Below are 13334 nucleotides of genomic sequence, written 5' to 3'. Positions count from 1 at the left end.
CCCTGTTGTTCTTATGTTAACTAATTTTTTTATTTGGAACAGGGTGTTAATTTAAATAACGCCTAACCAGATAAATTACAGTTTAAAAAAAAATGGGACATGTTTCGTAAAATTATTTTTTTGCTATTATGAAGATATTTCTACCATTGTCTTTACTTTGAGAAAAACCGAAATGGACGAACTTGTTTTGCGGTAGTATAGGAAATACAGGCTTTCCATCTGGAAGCTGTATTTCCTGAGAAAAACAGAGCTCATCATTGCATCTCATGTATTCAACATGAGTGCTGATTTGTCTCAAATATAAATCAATGTCAAAATGATTTGGCATTGCATGTTTGTTGTAAATTTTGTATAAAGTTTTTAAGATAAAATATTTTATAGCTCCCTGAGCCATCTCTTGATCATGTACTAATATATTTTCGTATATTAGCACATGTCGTCCGCAACAAATCTGGTTTTTATGATGCGCGCGAGAGTAACACTTTGATGTTAAAACATGTCTTCCATAATCGCGCAAATCAATTTTTAACACCGATTGCCGCCCAAAAAAAAAATATATTCGATATTGATGAATATTTTGTCGAATATTTCATCAATATATTGTGATATCCTATAGATAGGATATTTAAAGCGTCTTCTTGCGCATAACCGTAATGTGTGATTTTATTTGATTCGATATAGTTCATGGCTAAAGCTGCCAATGTTAGCGGTTGGTTTAGAATTAAATCCATTTTTTCGTATAAATCTGTAATCAAAAGATATTATTAAAACACTTCGCTAAACCTGTGTTAAATTATATATTTTTTAGTTTAATTGGAATATAAAATATGATAAAAACTTTATAATAACTGTAACAATGTAATTACTTTTATAAAATATTTATCTTTGTCAGCTTTCAAACTCAATTCTTTAATTTATTATTCCCATAAAATCAACCGCCTTTTCTTATGTCAAGGGTCAAATAATTTTTTTTTACCTTCTCAGCTTTCAAAATAAATTCTTTAATTTGGTATTCTACATAAAATCAACCGCCTTTTTTGTGTCAAGGGGCGGATTCGTTTTTACTATAGTAAAATTTAACTACACTTTCGCAATAACTGAAATAACTCCAGTTAATTTAAGTTAGAACTAGTATTTTATTATACCTCGGGGTTTTTCAAAAGGTATATAAGCTAAAGAAAATCAGTATATTTCATCACAAATTCTTTCTCTACTACATCCGAAATAAATAAAAAAAATGTCTACTGCTCAATCAAATGAATGGTAAGTTTAAAATATTTCTAACAATTATTTACTAAATCTTCTAAGGAGGTAGCTTATGTACTGAAGGTGTAGGGTTTATTATCTATGACTAATTATTTTAAGAAATATCCCTATATTTAATTATTATTTATTTATTTCACTGTTAGCTCTTCCACCCAATCCAATTCTGCGTGAGTAAAGAAATTTTAGTTTTAAAATAGTACAGCTATAAGATGATAAACACTGTTTTTGTTTCTACATTAGACGGAGAACGCAGATTGTACACCCTATTCGGCGAGACGAAGAACTTCTTCGAGAGTTTGTGGAGAATTTATCTCCGCCGTCCCCACTATTGTATATTGCTTGCTTTATCTCTACAATTAAATCTATAACTGATTGCGATACTAATGATAATTTAGCGAGGACGGATTCGAAGAGTTCAATGGGCCGGAAGAGATAAGAGGCTTTTTGAGATCTGAGAGAACTAATGCAGGAGCGCTTACACTTATAAGACCTGAGTACAGTCTATTTTTAACTTTCCGAACACTTTAATTTAAACTCTCGTGTTAGTTCAGTGGTTTAGCTTACGATATATTTCTAGTCCAAGTTAAAGCAATTAGAAAATTTCATTGGATTCAAAAATTGATTAGTTTTTATCTTTTGCAGTGTCTACAACTGGAACCAAGTCGCCCAAATTGGGTATTGCCGAGTGCCAAAAATGGGCGACGTTTTGATGTGTGTTTACTGCAACGATGCAGGCCACATCAGGGTAACAGTATGTAGACGTAAAACGATCGTATTTTGTAAAAACAACCAATGTACAAGATACGGTTGTATTATTTATAAAATCAGGCATGGTGTGTTGTATGTAGTTGAATAGAAAATAAAAAAATTAAAATCGAAATAAAAAATATTTAATATACCGGTATAAAGTTTTCTTATTTAAGATTTAATAATATATTGAACAGTTACATTTTGAATGCAAATACTCAATCTGAGTTAAAATAAAACCTATAACATCTCTAACATCGAAGACGAGATTGAGATGCGACAGAGCGTTAACTAGATTGTCATACTCGCTGATATTGAAAAATATTTCTAAAATTTCTCTCATAGATGGTTTTGCATCGGAGAGGGACTTAATTTCTAAAAAGTTTATGCCATCTTTGAAGTTTGATAATTTCTCATACACTATCTCGTACGCTTGTTTTATTTCATCTCTTTGAGATTCAAGCAGCGCGATGTGATTGTTAATCAATTCTCAAAAACCAAACAAATCTTCCATACATTTTCTCTCAATGAAAAACTCTTTTACGTGGTTCCATAGTCCGCGTTTTTGAGACATAGGAAGGACTTCGTGTCTAAGATGAACTCCATCTTTCTCTATTTTCAATTTAAAATCTACAAGCATTTTTTCAAAGTATTCTGGATGAGTTGGCAAAAAAATAACCGAATATTGTTTATTTTCATCGTAAGGGGTTAAAATGATGTTTTCGTTTCTTAGCAAAATTGTCCATACATCCAATGGAATAACAAAAATAGCGCCAGATTCTTTTATCTCGGCATAAAGAACAATGTCTTCACCTCTCAAACCAACGCTAACTTTAATTAAATTTGATTGAAAATGAGCGAATATACGCTCTTGAAAAGCCATTAAACTGTTTAAAACTAGCTAACTTAGAAATACGCGATATACAAAGCATTAACTTACCAGATCTTTCTTGATCGGGATTCAAAATTTGATGAGCTTCTCCATTTTTCCTCCTCCGTTTATATACTCTTCTCAAATGGGTGTTGCGTTGTTCAATATATATTCATCTGTATATTATCTTAAAAAATCTTAGCATTTCTTGCTTAATAATTTTAAAATGATTTTCGCAAGTCGAGTTTAATTTTTCAACATAATTACTCAATTTTAGACACGAAAATTTATCATGGTATAGAATTAATTTATTTTTTCTTGAAATTTTTTTTGTACTTCTTTGGTATTTCATCATGGCATAAATTTATGCAAGAATTTTCTCCTTGACATATATTCCGCAATTTATCTTGACATGGTATTTCAAGTAATTATGTTGGTAATTCCCTCTATTGCCTAATCTCTCTTCTTAAATTTATGGTAACCATTTTATGAAATCAAATTTCACAATACCGAAAATGGGGTATGAAAAAAAAATGGTGTATAAAAGCTGGTATGGATAACACCCAAAATCCATTCCAATCTTCACTTCGAGTGGATCAAGTCTTTACCGCGTTTGGATCAAGAAAAGGGAGAAAACCAAATGGATTCTAGCAAGGGAAAACGATCTGGCAAGTCTGAATATTTATCTTTAGATAATGAAAAGTATGAATCTTCCGATGATGACTGTTTTGAAGTTAGTTGCGTGGATGACGAAGGTGGTTTAGAAAGCGTATATACTCGAAGCTCTAACCAATGCGCTTCGATTGTTAAAATACCGCAGAAAAAGGGTGAATATTACCTAGATATTAAAGCTACTAAATATAAAGATTTAAAACGATGTGCCAAGCAGGATGTTTGGACAGCGCCTTCAAAGCGCGTACAGTACATAGGCGATTTGAGCGAAACTGATTTAAAAGGTATTCTAATTTTAATGAAAAAGCTCGGAGAAAAGATAAAAGAAAATCCACATAAGAAAATCTTAAATATCGTCAAAGCTAAAAAGGGAAAAACGCACGACTAAATACTTTTTTGCTTACCAGATTATTTTTTCGTATTATTAATATTATAGGTAAATGGTGACGGTTTTTAATATTTAACCTTACGTTGTTTTCTTTCGAGCGCATTTAATATTTCGCATTACCCAGAATGGTTTCGATAAACGAAGCCATTCGAGACTATAAACATTTTTACAAGATAGAGAAACTTTCAGTTAAAACTTCAAGAAAATACAAGTGTAACCAGGTTAATTTTCGCGTTGATATCGAAAACACGGACGAAATTAGATTAACGCATATGTACGAAGATTTGCAAAACATTCTCGATTGTGTTTTAAAGGAAATCAAAAATGAATACCCAACGTACGATAGAGTTCGCTTATGCATTCAATCCGAGGAGCTCGAATCTCCTATAAATCTAAAATTAATGGCGTTAAATTCGCTTACTAGCGAACGCGTTTTGGCTGCAATTGAGCACGTAGCACAATCGAGAAGGGGTTTTATTTTAGATAGTTCTTTAAGATTTGATGTTGTTTTCCTCGACTGCGATATTGAGATATCCGGGCTTTCCAACCGAAAAAGCGTTAGAAATAGAACTATAGTAGAAATGGAAAAATTTGTTAAAGCTGACAAAAATTTTATCACTCTCCAAAATAGCGACGATCTTTGTTTTGCTAGGACGTTAGTGATTGGGAAAGTTTTGGCGGATTTGAGATGTTGTAAATCGAAAGAGAGATCGGATCTTTATACCTATTTCGTTAAAATGAAAAGCTCCACGAGTTCATTACAGAAGGTGGAAGCTCTTAAACTGATTACATACGCTCGTGTACTACCCGGTCCCGTAAATTTAGCGGGTATTCAAAGGTTTCAAAATTATTTGCAAGGAGAATATCAAATTGTTGTATACAACGCGGAAGATAACTTTCAAAAGTACTACGTCGGCCCATGGAGTAGAAAACAAATTTTTATTTTGCTTTTACGAAACCACGCTGTAGCGATAAAGAGTATTTCGAGAATGTTTGGCGGTGAAAGTTATTGTTCAAAATGCCCATTATTGTTCGCAGGGTGAAATAAATTGTAAAAGATGTTCATCACTTAACGTCTTCCATGAGATTAAAGAAATTCAGGTTATCAGGTTATTCTCATCTTGCAATAGTTATTTTAAAGGTAATGAGTGTTTATCGTTACATATATTTCGAATGGTACATGCGATCGACTAAAACGTTGTCAGAAATGCGGTCAAGAAATTGAAACTCTGATTAATAGCATTTACGAATGCGAAAAAAATGTAAGCAATGCTTGATTGTGCATGAAAAGAACCAGTGTTACGTTATGCCTTTAAAACAAAAATATCCTCCCGTGAAATATGGATTTTTCGATAGCGAAAGCTATGTTTCCGACTCTAAAGAACATGTGGCCATCCTACTTGTCAGTTCTATGGAGATGGATGATGAAACATACAAATTTAAGACTTTCAAAGGGCAAGATTGTTGTAAACAGTACTTGGACTACTTGTTTCAAACAGAGGAATCGTTTGTTCAGCACGATGCCAAAAGAATGAAAAAAATTAAACGCCACATAAGTTCAAAGTTTCCAATGGAAAAGAAGACGTATACGTATAAAAAACATTCGTAACCTGAGGTATCGCCAAAAGATACAACTACGTAAACTGGAAAAGGAGCTTAAGGAAAATGTGAATCCTGTACAAAGTCGTGAAATGTCGGAAGTGTTAAGAGAAATGAATGGGAAGCACAAAGATAAAGTAAACAAGATTATATTCGAAGTAAAGAAGCGAAACCCATTGCTTGCTGAAGCCTTGCGAGCGAGTTGGGAAACTGATATAAAAAATGCGAAACTGTTGGAATTCATGAATGATCAAGCTAAAAATCCAGAAACTAGCACCGTCAATAGGTTTGGACCATTAACATTTCGTCTGGCCCTAAGCTAGTATTCAAGATCGCCAGCATCATACAGAACGTTACAAGGTCTTAAAATTTTCAACTTACCAAGCGTGGACACTGTAAAGAAGAAACTGCAAAAAATCAATTGTGACCCTGGAGTTGACATAGAACACTTAAATATAGAGAGTACAAGGTTCAAATCCACATTTAGTTCCGCAGAAAAACCACCACCTCAAGATGGATTTCTGGTAATGGACGAAGTAAAAGTGATAGGCAAAATGGTTTGGAACTCTAGGAATAACGAATTTATTGGGTTAGCCATGAACCAGGAAGAAGTTCCGTCTTTGCATAAGTTTTATAAACCAAAATCTCTTAATAATTGCCTTAAAGCTGAATATGTACTTCAGTACATTTGGCGGTGTTCGGGAGAACTATTTGATGTAGTTGGGCCGTATTTTCCAAGTAATATACCATTTACACATGAACTGTTGACTGCTTTAACCCAAAGGGTCGTGTTCGCCTTTCAATCTGTCGGTTTCATGGTTTCAGCTATTGTATGTGATGGAGCTAGCTCCAACTTAACCATGATTAAAACCAGTCACGGTGTTTCTGGCAAATATGAGTCAACCCAACGAGAGGATATAAAATACGATTTTGCAATTTCACCAAAGTTTCGCAACCCTTTACTGCCTGACAGATGGATCCATTATGTAACTTGCGCCAGTCACGAAATGAAAAATTTGATAAATGGTTTGAGTCACTCCAAAGATGGTGGGACAAGAGCGTTCGAAAGGAACGGCATCTCATTTGGATGGAAACAAATTGAGGATGTTGAGGCAAGAGAGATACAAAGGCGAGAGAGTAATGAGTTGACGCAAGTTAAGGGATTACGCCACTCTAATATTGTACGAGATTCTTGGACGAAACTAAACGTAACGCCAGCAAAAATCCTTCAACAAATGCCATTCCTTAGTGAACTCTATAATTACACGCACCCAATGTCGGGCGATGCACCCAAGGATAGCCTAGAAGTTATGGCGTGTTACGATTTCTTCTACGCATACCACTTAATATTTGATAAAGGTCTACTATCGCACAAAAAGGGTTTTCAAGAGATAGCGAATCTATTCAAAATATAATGAAAGGCTTAGCCTGCTTTAAAGATTGGGCTAACTAGACAATCCGATTGGGGAAACCCCAAACAGGTCGGGATGGGAAGACGTCTTTAGCCTGGCAAACATGGGACTTATTGCGGATATCGGTATTCGGATTTGTAGGGTTCATTGATGAATACCATGACAGGTACCCCGATTGTTATATTTACCCGGTTAAAGTTAACGGAAGTGTAGTAGAAACCATGTTTAGCCAATTACGTTTCATAACGGCAGGGAAGTTAACAGGCTCCAATTTTAAACCGACTAGAAGATCCTTTCTATTAAATTCAGAGATGAGGACAGCTTAAAAACTGGTGAGAGATTTTATCGAGGTACTGATATAAATTTACCATCTTTTTTCTATTGAAGTGATTGTAGAGCACTTGTGAAAATTGTCGTTTAAAACACACATTAACTCAATTTGGTTTCTGAAATGACTTTTATTTTACTGTTGTGGAAATTAAATCTTCGAAAACTGTTTACGTCAACATTTTCAATTTGAAATTTGTACTTGTTTTTATCACAGTATCATACTGTAAAACATAATCACAATAGCATATTAAAATATTGTCACAATCTAAAATATCACAATTAATAAACGTAGTCCTTTCGAAAATTTCTTTTTCTCACTCTTCCTCGGGAAGAACTAGGGATTTCATCATTAATGCCGGGAGAACATATTATCGGACTACATCTTGTTGGTATTTATACTTCAGTGGTTTGTGGGCTGTTTTCTTTTGTCTTCTGAAGGCTTGCTAAGCGTAAGGTTTGTGTTTCAAGAGAATCTGGCTTTTCAGTGATTGTGAAGCTTGAGTTTTATATTTTTTGTTATTTCTATTGGGGGTTTTTTTTAGCGTCCGTTTTAGATTTGGTTATTTTAATTGTGGGTTTTTTAGCTTCCGTTATAGCTTTTGCATCTTTAATTGGAGTTTTTTTAGCTTTTTTAATACCTTTTTAGGGCTCATTTGTTTTTCTATTGTACTCTCAATTTTCTGCTTTATCCGCTTTGGGCTGTTAGGTTTAGATTTTAGTGGACTACTTAAGGTTAGTGCTTGGGTCTCATTATTAACTTCAGAATTTGGGTGATCGGAGAGCTTAAAATGTCAGATTTAGGTGTTTTTCTTTTCGCCGTCGCTTTACTTTCATTTTAAGGGAGGCTTTTCTGGTCACCTTTTTCTGGCTTGTTTTCTCAACTTTCTTCTTTTTTCCCTTCATATTTGATCCACCATTCATTTGAAACAACTTGTCTCGAAGAAGCTGGCCTCCCTGTCCCCGTGAATTATCCATAATATTTTTTTCATTTTTGCCAAAAATCAAGTCATTTAAAAGCACATGTCCCATTTTTCTCAGATAGATTAGGCGAAATTCTTCAACCAATTTTTCCTTAAAGTGTTGACTTGTCACATTTGGTATTAATTTGCAGTGAGTCATAAAACTGCCCGTACAAAAATTTTCGGCTGCATTTTGCTGTTAAGTAGATTTTTTAGAATCTGCAATATATTGCAATTAAACTGGAATATTCTAGAATAATACTGGTATAAACCTGAAAAAGGTTCAACTTCAGACAAAATTAAGATGCATTCCAGAGAGCAATGCAGAACATTTTAGACGTTTTGCAGAAAAAATATCTTCCGTTGGAAAACTCAGTACAGCAGTATACAAACTTTAGCTACTCTAGAGTCATAAAATAGCTACCTTACAGCTAGAAAACAGACAGGAAATAGTAACTCCCGTAAGAAATCAGGATGTTTGTAGGCTCATTACAGGGGTTCACGGGTAGTTGAGCGGTTTTCAAAAGAGCGTTTTGGAATAAAGCGGTTCCCAAAACAGCAGCGCGTACAAGCAAAACCGCAATTTCTGTTTCCGCGTTTCTCAATACAGCGCTATTTCCCAAAACAGCGGTTGCTATTTCCGCCCAAACTGATTGATAGGGAGGGAAATCTCGATTATATTATGTATATAGGACAAAGAACAATATTAAGCAAAAAGGAGTAATGTTATATCGGAAGTAAATATAAAATATAATTTTCTGTAAAAGGCATATTATTTTGGGAAGTTTATGAAGATAAACAACAATATTTTGGAAAAGGCGTACGCTCAAGATATAAACGTTGTAATCAAAATGCTCTAAAACGAGAAATGCCTATAATGGCAAACGCGTTTATGAAAAAGCCGTTTTGGACAATGCTGTTTTGATAACACGCCCAATCGATAACATACCCATTATAGAGGTACCTTCCAGATATTTTGTATGCATGTTACAGTCGGAAATTACTAAGTTTGTAGGATAATTGCAGGCGCGTTTCATATAATTTTCAGGACCATTACAGGCGCGTTTCATATACTTTTCAGGATCATTGCAGGCGCGTTTCAGATACTTTTTTGGATAATTGCAGGCGCGTTTCAGATACTTTTTTTGGATCATTGCAGGCGCGTTTCAGATACATTGTAGGATAATTGCAGGTGCTTTTCAGATACATTGTACGATAATTGCAGGCGCGTTTCATATACTTTGTAGGAAAATTGCAGGCGCGTTTCACATACTTTGTAGGAAAATTGCAGGCGTGTTTCAGTTACTTTTTTGGATCATTGCAGGCGCGTTTCAGATACTTTTTTGGATCATTGCAGGCGCGATTCAGATACTTTGTACAATAATTACAGGCGCGTTTCAGATACATTGTAGGATAATTGCAGGTGCTTTTCAGATAATTTTTAGGATAGTTGCAGGCGAATATCAAATAATTTTTAGGATAGTTGCAGGCGCATGTCAGATATTTTGCAGGATAAAGGCAGATGCTTTTCATATACTTTGTAGGAAAATTGCAGGCGCGTTTTAGATACTTTAAAGGATCATTACAGGCGCGTTTCAGATACTTTAATTTGTACGAAAATTGCAGGTGCTTTTCAGATACTTTTTAGGATAATTGCAGGCTCTTTTCATATACTTTGTAGAATAATTACAGGCGCGTTTCAGATACTTTGTAGGATAATTGCAGGCGTGTTTCAGTTACTTTTTTGGATCATTGCAGGCGCGTTTCGGATACTTTGTACAATAATTACAGGCGCGTTTCAGATACATTGTAGGATAATTGCAGGTGCTTTTCAGATAATTTTTAGGATAGTTGCAGGCGCATGTCAGATAATTTTTAGGATAATTGCAGGCGCATGTCAGATACTTTGCAGGATAAATGCAGGCGCTTTTCATATACTTTGTAGGAAAATTGCAGGCGCGTTTCAGATACTTTAAAGAAGCATTACAGGCGCGTTTCGGATACTTTAATTTGTACGATAATTGCAGGTGCTTTTCAGATACTTTTTAGGATAATTGCAGGCTCTTTTCTTATACTTTTCAGGACCATTACAGGCGCGTTTTAGATACTTTGAAGGATAATTGCAGGTGCTTTTCAGATATTTTTAGGATAATTGCAGGCGTGTTTCGGATACTTTTCAGGATCATTGCAGGCGCGTTTCAGATACTTTTTAGGATAATTGCAGGCTCTTTTCATATACTTTGAAGGATAATTGCAGGCGCTTTTCATATAATTTGTAGGATAATTACAGGCGCGTTTCAGATACTATGTAGGATAATTGTAGGCGCGTTCCAGATACTTTGTAGTGCTGAAATTTTGGAATTTCAATTTGTGAAATTAATAAATTTTTACCTCTCCGAGTGATGATGACGTCACGGAGAGGTATAACACTGTACGTGTCTTTTTTGTGTGTCTGTCACCGCGGTCGCAGTTGACAAATCGGAGCAAGCGTGTTCGTAGTGAGATACATTGGTTTCTACTCCACCATCGTCGTTAGGGTTGAGGTGTACGCGACGATGGCCTAAGGCTACGAGAAACGATAGCTTCCAAATGGCAAGGCTTCCACCAAAGATTTACGCAATTGCATATTTTCTAATTATTATTGTTAATCAGTCGCCTTATATACCAACTTTCCAAAAATTGCTAAAGAGGCCTACGCTTGAGTTCAAACATCAACAATAGCTTTGTTTAAAATGATTTTAGGAATAAAGTTTCTTATAAAGATTTAAACAGAATTAAAGTAAATTAATGACGATTAAATTAGTAAATATCAATTATATTGATTTAATAATTAAGAAAAACCTCTTAATTGCGTCTCGACTCGGAGAGGTTTATTTTGGATTCCCAAAGCAGTTGAATTAACCGTACGAAAAATTTAAGCTGTAATTTATCTGCATACACGTTTTTTTATCGATACCACGCTGTAATTGGTATACATCAGGGCTACATTTTCTGCAGCTCGAAAAACGCGAAAATTTTAATGCAATTCCAGAACTGTAAATTGTCTGCCATTTCTACATTTTCTGTTTTTTAATTGTTAATTGTCTATACTGGTAGAAATATGCAACGCGATTCTGCAAACGCGATGAAAAATAGAAATGCCAGCTGCTAGTTTAAAACTGTGACCACATTTATAGACATGTTACAGGTCTGCGAATTTGATGGTAAAGTAGAAATAACAGATGATAGTTTAAAACTGCAACTTGACCACATTCATAGACATGTTACAGATCTAGAAACGTTTTGGAAAAGTAGAAATCCAGCTACCAATTTAAAACGGCAACTTGATCACATTTTTAGACATATTGCAGGTATTCAAACGTAGAAATCCGTCTGCCAGCAATTTTAAAACTGTAATTGTACGTAATGAATTTTATTTTCACGTCTGCAAAATCGTTGCAGAAGGTGAAAAAAATCGAATAAGAGATTAAACAGGAGTATCTCCTGTTTAATGTCTAGAAAATTTCCACACCTTTCAAACCTCCCTTATTAAATAAAATTCTTTTCTATAAGCTTTAGAAATATCTATAATTTCTACTTCTGAATACCTGCAATATGCCTATAAATGTAGTCCAGTTACAGTTTTAAATAGGCAGATGGATATTAGATTTCCCATCACTTTGGCAGACCTGTAACATATCTATAAATATGGTCAAAGTACAGTTTTAAATTGGCAGCCGGATTTCTACTGTTCCATCGCTTTTGCAGACCTGTAACATGTCTATAAATATGGTCAAATTGCAGTTTTAAATTGGCAGCTGAATTTCTACTTTTCCATCACTTTTGCAGACCTGTAACATGTCTATAAATGTGGTAAAAATATAGGTTTAAATTGGTAGCTGGATTTCTACTTTTCCATCACTTTTGCAGACCTGTAACATGTCTATAAATGTGGTCAAGTCATAGTTTTAAACTAGCAGCTGGTATTTCTACTTTTCCATCACATTTGCAGGCCTGTAACATGTCTATAAATGTGGTCAAGTCGCAGTTTTAAACTAGCAGCTGGTATTTCTACTTTTCCATAAGTTTTGCAGACCTGTAACATGTCTACAAATATGGTCAAATTACAGTTTTAAATTGGCAGCTGGATTTCTACTTTTCCATCACTTTTTCAGACCTGTAACATGTCTATAACTGTGGTTAAATTACAGTTTTAAACTAGCAGCTGTTTTTTCTACTTTTGCATCGCGTTTGCAGACTCGCGCTGCATATTTATGCCAGTACAGACAATTAACAGTTTGTAAACAGAAAATGTAGAAATGGCAGACAATTTGCAGTTCTGGAATTGCTGTGAAATTTTTGCGTTTTTCGAGCTGCATAAAATAAAGCCTTAATGTATACATATTACAGCGTGGTAGCGATAAAAAAGCGCATATGCAGATGAATTACAGCTTAAAATTTTTGTACGGGATTCGCTGTGAGCCTTAGAGTATACGTTTTCCGAGGAAGGTAGCGAAGTTCGGTTTTGTCAAACCATATTTACGTCTTCAGGTTCTGCGTTAGGTTTGGATTTAGTGTTTTCCCAGTAACGATGTATAATGAATGGACTGGGCCAGTTGTCATTGTTTAAGATCAGGGTATTATATTTTTGAGCTGCTTCTATAAGGAATGATTTTGTCCACTATGATGGGGTTGCAATTTCAGTCACCAGTACCTCCATTACATTCAAGTCCATTAAATGAAACTTTACATCTTCTGCCGTGGAGTTCCCCGTACAATACGAGAGTACGTATTTGGTTTAAGTTGAGTTTGATAGTTTGATTCCATCTGGGTCTTCGTTTGTTCCGCATATTCGATTGGGTCTGTTCAGTTGACCACTGGTTAACTTATGGCAAGATATTCCCGCAGGCCATACCTCAGGTTTTAAAATATCATTGATGTCAGTTGATGATTGGAACTAAAAACAATTATATCTTGAAGAGGGCTCTTCAGATATTTGCATATTGTCCATTGTTGAGGTTTTCGCACAGTTTCCAACAAAAAAGTCGTTGTACACTAGGACTGTTTTAAATCGAGAGTTTTCGGTTCTTAGATCTGTCATTCTACCCACA

At 34.8% G+C, this 13334-nt stretch overlaps 1 protein-coding gene across 1 annotated transcript; it reads left to right on the top strand.

The window, feature by feature from the left end:
• The first annotated feature begins 5623 nt into the window (after positions 1 to 5623).
• Positions 5624 to 7525, top strand: LOC149672364 (uncharacterized). The gene is made up of 2 exons (XM_089840274.1): positions 5624 to 5829; positions 5929 to 7525. Exons 1-2 carry the CDS (start codon positions 5636 to 5638, stop codon positions 6956 to 6958), a joined length of 1224 nt encoding a protein of 407 aa, XP_089696400.1. The 5' UTR covers positions 5624 to 5635; the 3' UTR covers positions 6959 to 7525.
• The last annotated feature ends 5809 nt before the right edge of the window (positions 7526 to 13334 follow it).

The sequence above is a fragment of the Phalangium opilio genome, unplaced genomic scaffold (genome assembly GCF_054372755.1).
Source record: "Phalangium opilio isolate 3A_F unplaced genomic scaffold, DU_Popi_V2 ptg000053l_1, whole genome shotgun sequence".
NCBI lineage: Eukaryota > Metazoa > Arthropoda > Arachnida > Opiliones > Phalangiidae > Phalangium > Phalangium opilio.
Note: the sequence above shows the minus strand (reverse complement) of the source record. Positions and strands in the feature narration are given on the sequence as shown.